The 13,848-nt window shown below is 38.3% G+C and overlaps 1 protein-coding gene across 3 annotated transcripts in view; it reads right to left on the bottom strand.

The window, feature by feature from the left end:
• The window catches only part of RBBP8 (RB binding protein 8, endonuclease), a 132,716-nt gene that overhangs the window by 41,416 nt on the left and 77,452 nt on the right, over positions 1-13,848 (bottom strand). For all 3 annotated transcript variants that reach the window (XM_049900494.1, XM_049900493.1, XM_049900495.1), the window contains one exon: positions 7,277-7,343. In XM_049900494.1, coding sequence (XP_049756451.1) covers positions 7,277-7,343 — 67 coding nt within the window. The remainder of the gene's footprint in view (positions 1-7,276; positions 7,344-13,848) is intronic.

The following is a 13,848-nucleotide window of genomic DNA, read 5'->3' as shown; positions in this document are numbered from 1 at the left end:
AATGCTTTTCCCCTAGATAGCTACATGGTTAATTACCTCATCTCCTTCAAGTCTTTGCTGAAATTTTACTTTCTCATCAAAACCTACCTTGACCACACTATTTAAAATTGTGACTCCCCACCATACCCTAGTACTCTTATTCCTTTTTATTCTGCTCTATTTTCTTTATCCATAGCATTTAATGCTTTCTAATGTATTATACAATTTGATTATTTATTATGTCTATTCCTTAACTGATGGAGCTCTGGAGGCGAAGTGGTTAAGAGCTCAGCTGCTACCAAAAGGTTAGCAGTTCTAATTCACCACCCGCTCCTTGGAAACCCTATGGGGCAGTTCTATAGCTTCCTCACCTATAAACGTACTTTCCTACTTGCTTTTTGTAGGAAACTTGTGAAAATGAAATAACGTATGTAAAATATGTAGACTGTATAAAGGTAGACCAATGCTCAGAATATAAGTAGGTATTTAATCAATAGTGCTATTATCTTAAAATGAACTAGACTACATGAGATAAGGTTTCTTCAGCAACCTACTATGAATCGGCTCGACAGCAACAAGTTTGGTTTTTTTTTTTTTAATTGCTTACCTGACAGAATGAAAGCTCAAAAAGGACAAAAACCTTTGTATCCCAAGTACCTCCAATAGTGCCTGGCACTCAGTAGGTGCTCAAAAATATTTGCTGAATCAATGCATGACAGAGTCCCAGGTTCCACTAAAGAAACAGATTTGAACTAATCTAGGCATAGTCTCTTAACCAACTCGGTTCAGGACTAACGACACCTAATGATTGGGTTTGGAATTAACTGTGGTTACCGAGTAAAATAAAGCTACCTAGCTTTCCCATGTCAGGTCATGACTGACCTACATGCCAAACGATCCTTACCAGTTAGGTATTTAGGCTCCAAGTGACAAAGCCAGTCTATTCTAGTAGACTCTTATCAATTTGTAATACTACTTACGACCAAGTTATAACATAATGAGAATTTTATAAACTATAACTGACAGAGATATATTTAAGACATTAGAAGACAAAGATCAATTTTTCCTAAGAAAGATCTATACCTTAATTTCCTACATAATATGAATATTACTTGTGGTGTATAATTCTAGATGGAGGACCAATCTTTAGAGTGAATATCTAAATTTTAATCTCCCTATGATTACACCATCTTGCTTCTGGAAAAAGAGAGTAAGCCAGAGTCATATGAGAAAGTCTCATAAATTAATGGAGTGTGAAATCTATCTGACCGAGCTTTAACTAATCATATCATAGTCTATCTACTTATTACTCTTAAAATCAACCTGAAACATGAATGAGTCACAAGAAGAAACTGATTTCCCAACTAGAATAGTGGGATCACAGAAGAGGGGGAAAAAAAAGAAAAACTAGCTCTAAGTACCCAAACTAAGTAAACAAATGCTGGCTTTGTCCTCCTCTGTCCTTCTCCGTCATAAAAGAAAAAAAAAAAAATTCCATGTTTTAATCAAGTTTCTTCTTTAAGCATCAGGTCTCACTCTGATTTTCCGAGAAAAGTTCACACCACACTTTTTGGTGAAATTATTTATACACATTGTTCTCATTTTACTTTTCCTTCTAATGGCCTGAGAGTACATTCCTTCGGTTGGTCGTTTTGTTTGCAGGCCTCTCTTCAGATTCCCGTCAAAACTGTTTTAGTTGTTCACCTTCCCAAAGACCTAAAGATCTAGGGTTTGTCTTCATAAGGAATCTGTAAAAAAGCTTTTAACATTCAGCTTTTCTCCTCCTCTACTTTAAAGAACTTAAACGTTTTCAATTAAAACATAATTTAAACTTAATGAAGCATGTTTTGATTCCTAAAATATAAACTACTGAGTCTGATACCAGATTTCAGCAAAATTATAGAAATTATTTTAAGAGAGCTTATTAGCTAGCTCTTAAGGAGAAGAATCCCCAATCTCTTGGAACCAGTATGTTTATTATAGGAACAATTCAAATAAGACTAAAAAAGAAAAAAAAAAGGTTATTAAACCAGCTGCCCCAAGGACTGCTTTACTGTATATCTAGCTCTCAAGGAGCAACTGGATAAAGATTCTACTGATATTCTCTCGTTGTCAACAAAAAGAAGAAATATAACCTTGACACCAATAAGACTGACTTCTAACTGAACAATATCACTCAGACAAAGAATTACAATTAATGAAGCAATCTGTAGCAGTATACCTCAGAAGTCTATCATTAGGTTTTTTTCAACAATTTATTAATGGTCTTGATGCAGAACACCAATGGAATATTCATCAAATTTGTGAAAGACACAAAGCTGAGAATAAAGCTAACCTAATATATGGCAGAAAAAAATCAGCACATGAAGGATCCCCAGAAGCTGGAATAACTGAACTGAGTCAGAAGAGATAGGATCCTGGCTCTGTCACCTACACAGTGATACCACGTAGATAACCTTTGGAGTGTATTTTAGCACAAGACCATAACAGGGTGAGAAGTCCTGGTGGCACAGTGGTTAAAGACTCGGCTGCTAACCAAAAGGTTGACAGTTTGAACTGACCAGTTGTTCCGTGGGAGAAAGATGTGGCAGTCTGCTTCTGTAAAGACTGTAGCCTTAGAAACCCTATGGGGCAGTTCATTACTCTGTCCTATCGGGTCACTGTGAGTTGGAATCAACTCAATGGCAATGAGTTTGGTTTTGGTTTTATAAAAGGGTTTATGCAAACTCTGAAGTGTGGTAGACCTGGGTTCAAATTCTGAGTCTGACACCTACTAGTCACACTGGCTACGTTTTTAAACTTTTCTAAGCCTCAGTTTCCTCATCTATAAAAGTAGGTACTTTCCTACTTCCTTTTTGTAGGAAACTTGTGAAAATGAAATAACATATGTAAATACATGTAGACTGTACAAAGATAGCCCAATGCTCATAAAATAAGTAGGTATCTAATCAACAGTGCTATAATCTTAAAATGAAGTAGACTACATGAGATACGGTTTCTTCAGCAACCTACTACGAAGCCCTGACTCTGAAGTCCTGTATTTACATCAAAAACACCAAATACAAGTAGAGGATGGAGACAGGGCTTAGACATTGATTTAAAGGTTTTACTTAGCTGTAATGGACCACCAGTGATGTAATACACATATATTTTGACTACAATAAGTAAAATGATACAGAAAAAGGGAGGTGAAAGTATTGTTCTACTGGCCAGATTATACCTAGAATATTGATTTCTTAATTAAGATATCAACTAACCAAACATTATACAGAAATGGCACTCTGAGGAGTCTCTAGGTAATGCTATATGAGGAACAGTTAATGCAGCAGAGGACATTTACTCTAGAGAAGACAAGAAAGACTCAGAAGGACCAGGATAGCTATTTTCATGTACATAAAGGGCCATGAAATGGAAGAAGGTTCTAAATGGTCCCAGGAAGCAAAACTAGGATCAACAAACATAACTTGTAAGTAAGGTGAACTCTACTCAAGCGTAGGGAAATTTTCTAATTTCAGGTGACTAAAATTAAATTATGACCGAGGTATTAAAACGATGCTATTTGTTCTATTAAAGAAGTTGTACAAAGAATTCTGTTTAGAAGAGAGGGCTGAATGAAACGAATCCTAAAGTTCTTTGAAATATTAAGATTACAGACTCCTTTGACTTTCTTTCACTGGTCCAGAAGATTCTTACTCTAGTGTCACTAAATAAATGCCCTACCATATAAGACATGACTTCAAAATCAGCTCAGGTAAATTAGAAACACAGCATTTAACAAGCAGAAGTATAAGTCAAATGATATTTTTTTCTAAACTTCAGTGGGAATTTCAGGCACTAATAGCATACTGTTACAGTGGTTTAGGTAGTCAGAGGAAACAAGATGATACTTGCTACTTTTTAAACTACCAAAAGAAACTGTGTGTGTGTGTGTGCAGAACAAGTTACAAAAGAAGCTGGCCCATGAGAATCATTACTATCTTAAACTTCAGGGGAGAAATTAAAGAATAGATTAGCTCCTACACTGTTCCAAGGCACGATCTAAATAAAACATACATGCCCAGAACTCTATATGATTATTAGTCTTTGTTGTAATTTCAAACTTCAGCCTTCACTTCTTTTCTAAAACACCAATGAGCTGCAACAAGAAAAATTTGTGAGCTTGAGAACACTAAAAATAAATGAATTCCAGACTAATTAGAATTCATATTTCTACCAAGCAAATGCCATTATCCAGTTCTGACGTACACCTTGGTTTCTGAGGAAATCGCACATCTAATCTGTATTAACTTTCATTATTTTATCTGCCTCTACGCTTTGTATACTATCTGTCGTTGGTATTCACAAACGTCAAAGCTGATGTGTTAAAAATACCATAAGCTATATGTGCTAAATTACTTCATACAACATAAATTAATGTAGGTCAATCATCACTTATCTGAAATTCTTGGAACCAGATGTGACTGGGAATTCAAAGAAAAGTTTTTAATGAAAGGTAATAAGGAACACATACAGGTTATTACGTGACACCTCCTGTGGGGTCTGAGGCATCATCCTGTAATCAAACATTGATATTTCCACAGTAAAACAACTGAATAGTCACAGGAAGTAGAATTAAATAAAAGAGTATAAATAGCATCCTGTCTACTGAGATAAGGTTAGGCTGTGAATGACAACTAAAAAAACCTTTTGGGTTGTGTAATCATCTATGAGAGAGTGAGGATCTATGTTCTAGCCTCACTTCATTATACAACACGAGGAAAATTTCAAAGTGTTGATATTTCCGTATATACGTTCAATAGTCTGTTTGATCCCATAGCCTCCTTTTCTCACCTGACAATGATCCCTCCTCAAAACTCCCTTTAGCTACCAATATTCAGTGGACTGATCACATGGAAGGAATATAAAAATTCTATTGGACACCCATTACCTAAAAGTATACTGATAAGAATGTTAATTCCACCTGTGAGACCTGTTTAAAGAGAAAACAGCTATTCTAAGCCAAAATAATACACATTTACAGTTTATCAAAGTTTTTGTATGTCTCCACTCAAATTCAACAGAATCTTTAAGAATGCCCCCAAAAGCATTAAAATGATCCTGAATCCTAACTCTTAAAAAATATTACATATACTTTAATTATATGGCAACTAAGAGTTAGCCATATCTCTGCTCGGCATTAGTTACACCATACCCAGAAAAACATTTGTTTGTTTGTTTGTTTTAGACAGCACTGCATAGAATAAAGCCTTTTAAAGCAGAAGATAGGGTCTGAGTGATGGTCTCCTTACCTACTAACTGTGAGACCATAAGTAACTTATTTGACTTTTTGTGAGCTGTAGCTTTCCCATCTGTAAAGTAGGGATAATAAAGCTACTTTGTAGAATCACAGTGAAGTTTAGAAATAAAAAACATAAAACACATAGAAGAGCAAGTGGCACACAGGAAACAAGGTAGTATTTTTATTCTTTAAGAGAAAGGCAGTTTATTGCCTCATGACTTCCTCTTTCTGGACTGCTGCTGTGATTTGCCCTAACTCACTGGCCTGGGAACTGAAAGACCCCAATAACTTGAAAAACCCACATGCCATCTGACGAACCCATGGATCCTGATGATGTCATCCCCACGCAACTTCACCAGCATGTTCTTCCTCCCTAACTGCGACTCGTGCATAACCTAAGAGTTCCCCACTCTCTTCCCAGGCTGTAGCGGTTCTTCAATCACACAATGAAACCACTTGGGGAGCTTCCAAAATCCTGAATCTGGGATCCCACACTGAGAGGCTCAGCCTGGGATGGAATTTTAAAAATGTCCCAACGCCAAGCTTTTCTTAAAAGTGGTAGAAAAAATCGGGAACATGTAAGGGTGATGGTTGAACAACATGATAAACATCATTGCTGTCACTGAACTGTATATGCGAAGATTGTTGAAATGTACAATGTTCTGTTACCTATATATTTACCACAATTAAAAAAAAAAAAAAGTGAAGCAAAACCAAACAAGATACCTATTGATGTCATTTGAAAGATACCTTTCTTTAAGGAAAAGATTGCTTATTATTAATAACTTACCCTTCTCATGCCAGACCTATTGCTTTATGACTATATTGGTACACAAGATTTACAAGAAGAATTCATCTGTTATAAAATAAATTAAAAGCAAAGACTGAAAAAAAAAAAAAAAGAAAGGCGGGAGGGAGGTGAGAACAGAGGAAGTTCTCCAGCCTGAGATCTACATAGCAGGAAATGTTTCTTCAGTTTGCTTCTATGAAGCTTCTAGGACAGGGTTGGAAGGGAGGTAACAAAACTCATTTTGCCTTTCCCACAATAGTAAAAAACCTACTATTTTGCACATTAACAAGGAGCCAAGTTGAGAGGGGGAAGAGGAAGAGGAGAGCAAGGTTTGTGAGAGGGAGTGAGGCTGTGCAGTTCTATTACCTGGGTTGGGCAGAGGTGCCTGACTAGGCCTGTGGTGGGCAGTATGCAGTAGGCAGGGGTGGCCGGGCTGCAAGGAGGTGGTGGGAGCCAGGACCGCCACAGTTGGGCAGGAGGCTTAGAAGTCTCTTCCTCCAAAGAGGCCTCTCTGCCACCTCTGGAGCCTCTGCCAGGCCCAAATGGCTGGGCCTCACCTGTCCACAGGCCCAGGAGCTGCCTGCCACCAAGGCCTGACTTTGGGGCCAGGTGGGAAGGTGGAGAGGCGAGGCACAGGGGTCTGCATGGAGGCCTGGAGCTCAGCCAGGTGATGGTGGGCCCCTGTTGCTCCAGAGGCGGCAGGTACGCTTGACCACCACCACCACTCCCAACCCCTGCACCACTCCCAATAGCACACTCTGAGGTGGTGGGGAAGGCATGGTGGAGAAGGGAGAATCGCCATGTCATGCGCATCCTGAAATGTGCTGGGGGCACCAGAGCTGAAGAAGAGACATAGCCCGACTCTCGCATAATGCAGATTTTTGTATAACCACCTGGTCTTTGGAACCTAACCATGTCAATAAGTGAGAGTTGGTATATATCTTTATAGTCACATAACAAAAAAAAAAAAACAAACAAAAAAAAACCCAAACCCATGGCTATAAAGTTGATTCCAATTCATAGCAACCCTATAGGACAGAGTAGAACTGCCCCACACAGTTTCCAAAGAGCACCTGGTGGATCTGAACTGCAGACCTTCTGGTTAGCAGCCGTAACACTTAACCACTATGCCACCAGGATTTCCACAGTCTGTATAGCTAAATAAAAAGAAGACAGAAAAGCTAGAAAAAATACTCAATTTTCTGAAGCAATTTGGGGAAAATACTTACTCAATTTTCTGCTGCAGTTGTTCAGAAAGCTTTTTATTTTCTTCCTGTAGAGTATTCTTTTCATTCACTTAAATACAACGTGAACAAGAAGGGACATGTTAAATCTAATGTGAGTAAGAAGGCACATAACACAGTTACATTAACATCTATGTCAGGCATTTTTTTAGTAAAATATTGAACTATTATGGAGAAATTAGGATTTTCAAGTCTAAGTTATAATACTAGTCAGGGTTAATGCTAGTGTGGCAAAACTAATTTGTTCTTAGTGACTGTTGTTGTTAGCTGCTGTCGCGTCAATTCCAACTCATGGTAACACCCTTACGTGCCAAGTAGAACTGCTCCACAGGGTTTTCAAGGCTGTGACCTTCTGGAAGCAGACTGCCAGGCCTAAACGCCATCGGGACTCTGGGTGGGTTTGAACTACCAACTTTTTGGTTAGTAGTCCAGTGTTTAACCAGTTGCACTATCCAAGGACTCCCAAGTAGTGATTACTGTATCTCAAATTGTACTAGTTCTATGTAAATGACTGACAATTTTATGTAATGCCTGTGGAGAACAACAAAAGAATAGTACTGGGGAGCACAGTCTATTTATACTGAGGATGAGAAAGCATTCCATTTGGTTACTCAGCCCTTCTAACTTCAAATACCAATTTAGTGAGAGTCACTTACCTTGAAATAAATCTGAACATTAAAAGCAATAAGATACTGATTATCAGTGTAATTTTTATAATATAAACAAATCTAAGTCATATTTTCTTCTTTTAAGTCATATTTTCTTCTTTAGTCATACTGTTTGCTTCATGAATAACTATGCTGTAAGTAATTTTAAAATATCCATTGAAGCATTATCTGTTTGCATGAATCCTGCCACTAAATTTTCCTATCCATTCTTATTTAATTTATAAAGCAGAAACCCAATTTTGGGCTCTAATTTCCACAGCAGCCAGCACAACACTCTTTCTAATACTCAGTATAATGTCACTGGGCAAGCATGTATTTTTCTAACAGGAGTAGATCCAAAAAAATCCAAATTACAGTAAAGACAATTAACTTCTACCAAAGAAGGGTATTCATTTTCTAAAAATTTGTTAATAAGTCAGTGGTTTATAAATCCGAACATATTTTCTTGCATTGGTCAAATTAAATTTTTTTTCAGTATCTATAAAATGTGAGGCTACTGAACCACCTCCTTTGGAGGATCTAAAAAAAGTCTTAAGATATGGACAGTTACCTAAAGGAGAGTATAGTTTAGTGAGACATAAGATACTACATAAACACGTTTTACACAACTCAAAGTGAAAATGGTCACTAGAGATGTATAAATAAAGTACTAAAGGAAGTTTCAAGGAGGAATAGGTTACTTTGAGCCCTTAAGAAGATCTGAAAAGAATTTACCAGGACAGGACAATTGAGCTGGATAAGAGACTATTCTATGCAGAGAATTAGTGGAACACAGTTAGGAAGGTTGGCTATAATGAATGGTAGAAAGTCTTCAATATGAAGCTAAGACATTGGAATTTTATATTAAAGATTACCAGTTGTCATTTTCTGTAGATGAATGACATATATTCAAAGTTTCAGCTTGGGAAGACTGATTTGTGAGTATGTATAGCATAGACTAAAGTGAGAAGTACTGAAAAGAAGACAGGTCAGGAGATCATTAAAATAAGTAAGTGTCTGAGAAGGCAGGGCCAAGGTAGTGGAGTAGTCAGACGCTTCCTGTGGTTCCTCTTACAACAAGACCCAAAAAAACAAGTGAATCGATTATATATGGCAATCTAGGAGCCCTGAATATCAAAGGCAAAGCTGAGGAATCAGACTGAGTGGCAGGGGAAGGGACAGACGGTTCAGAAGCAGCAAGGAGTTGCCAGACTTGACCCAGCAGGAATCTGCACCCTACAGGCCAGATCATTTGGCACGTGCGGTGAGGCAAGCAGTGGCGTTCGGGATGTGTTTTCCACATCAGGAGGGACCAAGTGGCAGAGAGTCTACTCAAGCCTCCAGAACCAGTGAAAAGCGGCACTCAATCGGCAAAAGATAAATACATACGTCTAACCTACCATGCGGACCAAAAAACATCTCATTTGGGAATAACCTCTTTCTCATTTACCTGCCCCCTCCCCACTGCGCACTGGGTCCTGGGCCAGCTTCAGTGACCGCCAACCGCTGCTTCCCCTGGGCTGGAAGTAGGACCTGTCACATGCCATAAGCCATTCTCCCAGCCTTGGAAACAGAAAAAATTAACAAATGGGAAAAAATAATCTGCCAGCTCCCCTAAAACAGGAACTCAGGGGCAGGTACAGCTCTTTTGCCTAGGCACAAGCATAAGGGGTCCGCAGACTTTGAATACCTTTCACCCCTGCATAGACCTGTGTGGGCCCTTTTGAACAGCATACGCCCTCATTAGCACAGGACAACAGGGTATATACCTGAAGCCTAACTTCAACTGTATCAGTTATATGGTGGAGTGGTAGGTTCATGACATCTGCCATTGCTCTGCCCATGAAGCAGGGTCCTCATTTATCCACATCAGGGGCCTGAGGACTGGTGGCTCCTAGCCACCTGCGAGAGGGGTTCAAAAATAAGTGGTGCCTCCCAGTCCTTACAGCCAACAGCATTGGGTGCCCACAGTCCAGCTGTAAAACCCACCCACCTATGAACTTGTGGGAACAGGGACACGCTTTCCTCCCATATGCTCAGGCGCAGCTGTCAGCCCCCTGCCTTGCTCAGCTCATGAACCCCTAATGCAGCCAGATACCTATGCCTACTCCAATCACCCCTGCCTCTCTAGGTCTGCAGGTAAGAACCTGCACCACACACTTGGTGACCGACTATGTGGATACCTGAGCTGAATCCATATAAGAAAAGTAAACAGACGCCTAGGCTCACACGTGCAGTTACAGGTCTAACTACCTGGTGACAGGACGTTAGAGCTTCAAAGGTGCCAATAATCAAACTAGCTCACACAAACAGCCTATTTGGGCATATCAAAACAAAACAAAACAAGAAGCTAGGACACACTAAGCAAACATAAAATAAATAAATATAACTTATTGATGGCTCGGAGACAACAGTCAATATCAAATCACATAAAGAGGCAGACCAGGATGGTTTTGGCAAGCTCCCAAAACAAAGAATCAAAAAATCCTCCAGAGGAAGAGGACTTCTTGAATAACTGGAGGTAAAACCGAAAAGATTAATAAACAGAACTCTTCAAGCTATCAGGAAGGAGATGAGGCAAGATGCAAAACAACCCAAGGAACACACAGACAAAGCAACAGAGGAACTTAAGAAGATACAGAACAGCACAAGGACAAATTTAACAGGCTGCAAGAATCCACAGAGAGACAGCACACAGAAATCCAGAAGATTAACAATAACATTTCAGAATTAGAAAACTCAATAGAAAGTCATAGGAGCAGAATAGAGGTAATAGAAGACAGAATTAGCAAGAGGGAAGATGAAGCACTAGACACCAACTCATTTGAAGAAAAATCAGATAAAAGAATTTAAAACAATGAAGAAATCCTAAGAATTATGTGGGTCTCTATCAAGTTTTTTTTTTTTTTTTTCCTATCAAGTGGAATAACCTACGAGTGACTGGAATACCAGAAACAACAGAGAGAACTGTTGAATGTTTATTGGGAGAAAACAACCCTGATATCGTAAAAGATTCATCTAATGTTGAACCATCCCTGCATACCTGGTATGAATCCCACTTGGTCATGGTGAATTATTTTTTTGATATGTTATTGAATTGTATTGGCTAGCATTTTGATGAGGATTTTTGCATCAGTGTTCATGATGGACATTGGTCTGTAGTTTTTTTTTGTAGTGTCCTTACCTAGCCAAGACGCTCATCGAACACCACACAAAGTAGATCCCAAAAGAAAGTCGCCAACACATGTAATAATCAAACTTGTCGAAACCAAAGATAAAGAGAGAATTTTAAGAGTGGCTAGGGATAAACGAAAAGTCATCTACAAAGGAGAGTCAATGAGACTAAGCTCAGACTACTCAGCAGAAACCATGCAGGCAAGAAGCCATGACATGTATAAAGCCTTGAAGGAAAAAAATTGCCAGTCAAGAAGCATATATCCAGCAAAACGGTCTCTCAAATACAATGGTAAAATTAGGGCATTCACAGATAAACAGAAGTTTAGGGACTTCGTAAAAACTAAACCGAAATTACAAGAAATACTAGAGTCCTTTGGTTAGAAAATCAGTAACATCTGATAACAACCCAAAACTAGAACACAGGACAGGACAGCCAGGTTATCAATCAAGTTAGGGAAGTCACAAAAATAAAGCAAAGGTAAAACACTGAAAATAGGGCAACAGAGAAGTCATTAAGGAGAAGATGACAACATTAAAATAAAAAAGAGGGACTAAAAATGTAGTCATAGATCTTTCATATGGAGAGGAAGTCAAGGCGATATAAAGAAATAAAAGATTGGTTTAAACTTAGAAAAATAGGGTAAATATTAAAATAACCACAAAGGAAACTAACCATCTTACACATCAAAACAAAAAACAAGGAAAACATAAAAACCAAAAAAAACTAAACCCATTGCCATCAAGTCGATCCTGGCTCATTGCGACCCTATAGGACAGGGAAGAACTGCCCCACAGAGTGTCCAAGGAGCGCCTGGTCAATTTGAACTGCTGACTTTTAGTTAGCAGCCACAGCACTTAATCATTATGTCACCAGGGTTTCCAGAAAAACATAAAGACTCAACAAATATGAAATCAACAACAATAAAAAAGATGAAAATACTTAAAGAAAAACAACTCAGCACAGAAAATTAAATGGAACAAAGAAACTGTGAGCAACATACAAAAAAGACATTAAAATGACAGTACAAAACTCATACCTACCAAAAATTATGCCAAATGTAAATGGACTAAATGCACCAATAAAGAGACAGAGAGTGGCAGAATGGATTAAAGAACACGAATTGTCTATATGCTGCCTTTAAGAGACACACCTTACACTTAAAGACACAAACAGACTAAAACTCAAAGGATGGGAAAAAATATACCAAGCAAACAACAATCAAAAAAGAGCAGGAGAGGCATTATTAATCTCTGAAAAAACAGATGTTAAAGTCAAATCCACCGCAAAGGACAAGAAGGACACTACATAATTATTAAAGGGTCAACATACCAGGAGGACATACCCATAATAAATATTTACGCACCCAATGACAGGGCTCCAAAATACATAAAACAAATTCTAACAGCAATGAAAAGAGAAACAGACAGCTCCACAATATTAGTAGGAGACTTCAATGTGCCACTTTTGGTAAAGGACAGAACATTCAGAAAGATGCTCAATAAAGACAAGGAAGATCTAAACGCCACAATTAACCAACTTGACCTCACAGACATACACAGAACACTCCACCCAACAGCAACCAAGTATACTTTCTTTTCCAGCGTACATGGAACATTCTCCAGAATAGACCACATATTAGGTCATAATGCAAGCGTTAACAGAATCCAAAGTACTGAAATACTACAAAGCATTTTTTCTGACCCTAAAGCCATAAAAAGTAGAAATCAATAACAGGAAAAGCAAGGAAAAAAAATCAAACACATGGAAACTGAACAACACCTTGCTCAGAAACTACTGGGTTATAGAAGAAATTAAGGACAGAATAAAGAAATTCACAGAATCAAATGAGAATGAAGACACACCCTTCCAGAACCTTTAGGACACAGCAAAAGCAGTGCTCAGAGGTTAATTTACAGCAATAAATGCAAACATCCAAATAGAAGAAAGGGCCCAAATCAAAGAACACTACAACTTGAACGAATAGAAAGAGAGCAGCAAAAGAAGCCCTTGAGCACCAGAAGAAAGCAAGTAATAAAAATTAGAGCAGACTTAAATGAAACAGAAAATAGAAAAACAACAGAAAGAATTAACAAGATAAATAGCTGGTTCTTTGAAAAGATCAACAAAATTGATAAACCATTGGCTAAATTGACAAAAGAAAAACAGGAGAGGAAGCAAATACCCAAATAAGATATGAGATGGGCAATATCACAACAGGCCGAACTGAAATTAAAAGAATCATATCAGATTACTATGAAAAATTGTTCTCTAACAAATTTGAAAACCTAGAAGAAATGGATGAATTTCTAGAAACATACTACCTACCTAAAATAACACAAACAGAGGTAGAACAACTAAATAAACCTATAACAAAAGAAGAGATTGAAAAGGTAATTAAAAAACTCCCAACCAAAAAAAAGCCCTGGCCCTGACAGCTTCACTGGAGATTTCTACCAAACTTTCAGAGAAGAGTTAACACCACTACTACTAAATGTATTTCAGAGCATAGAAAAGGATGGAATACTACCAAACTCATTCTATGAAGCCAGCGCAACCCTGACACCAAAACCTGGTAACCCGCCACTGCTGCTGAGTTGATTCTGACTCACAGCAGCCCTATAGGATGGAGCAGAACTGCCCCACAGAGTTTTCAAGGAGCACTTGGCAGATTCGAACTGCCCACCTCTTGGTTAGCAGCCACAGCACTTAATCACTACACCACCAGGGTTTCC

Source organism: Elephas maximus, chromosome 11, assembly GCF_024166365.1.
Source record: "Elephas maximus indicus isolate mEleMax1 chromosome 11, mEleMax1 primary haplotype, whole genome shotgun sequence".
Lineage (NCBI taxonomy): Eukaryota > Metazoa > Chordata > Mammalia > Proboscidea > Elephantidae > Elephas > Elephas maximus.
The sequence above is the reverse complement of the archived record's forward strand: the minus strand, read 5'-3'. Positions and strand labels throughout refer to the sequence as shown.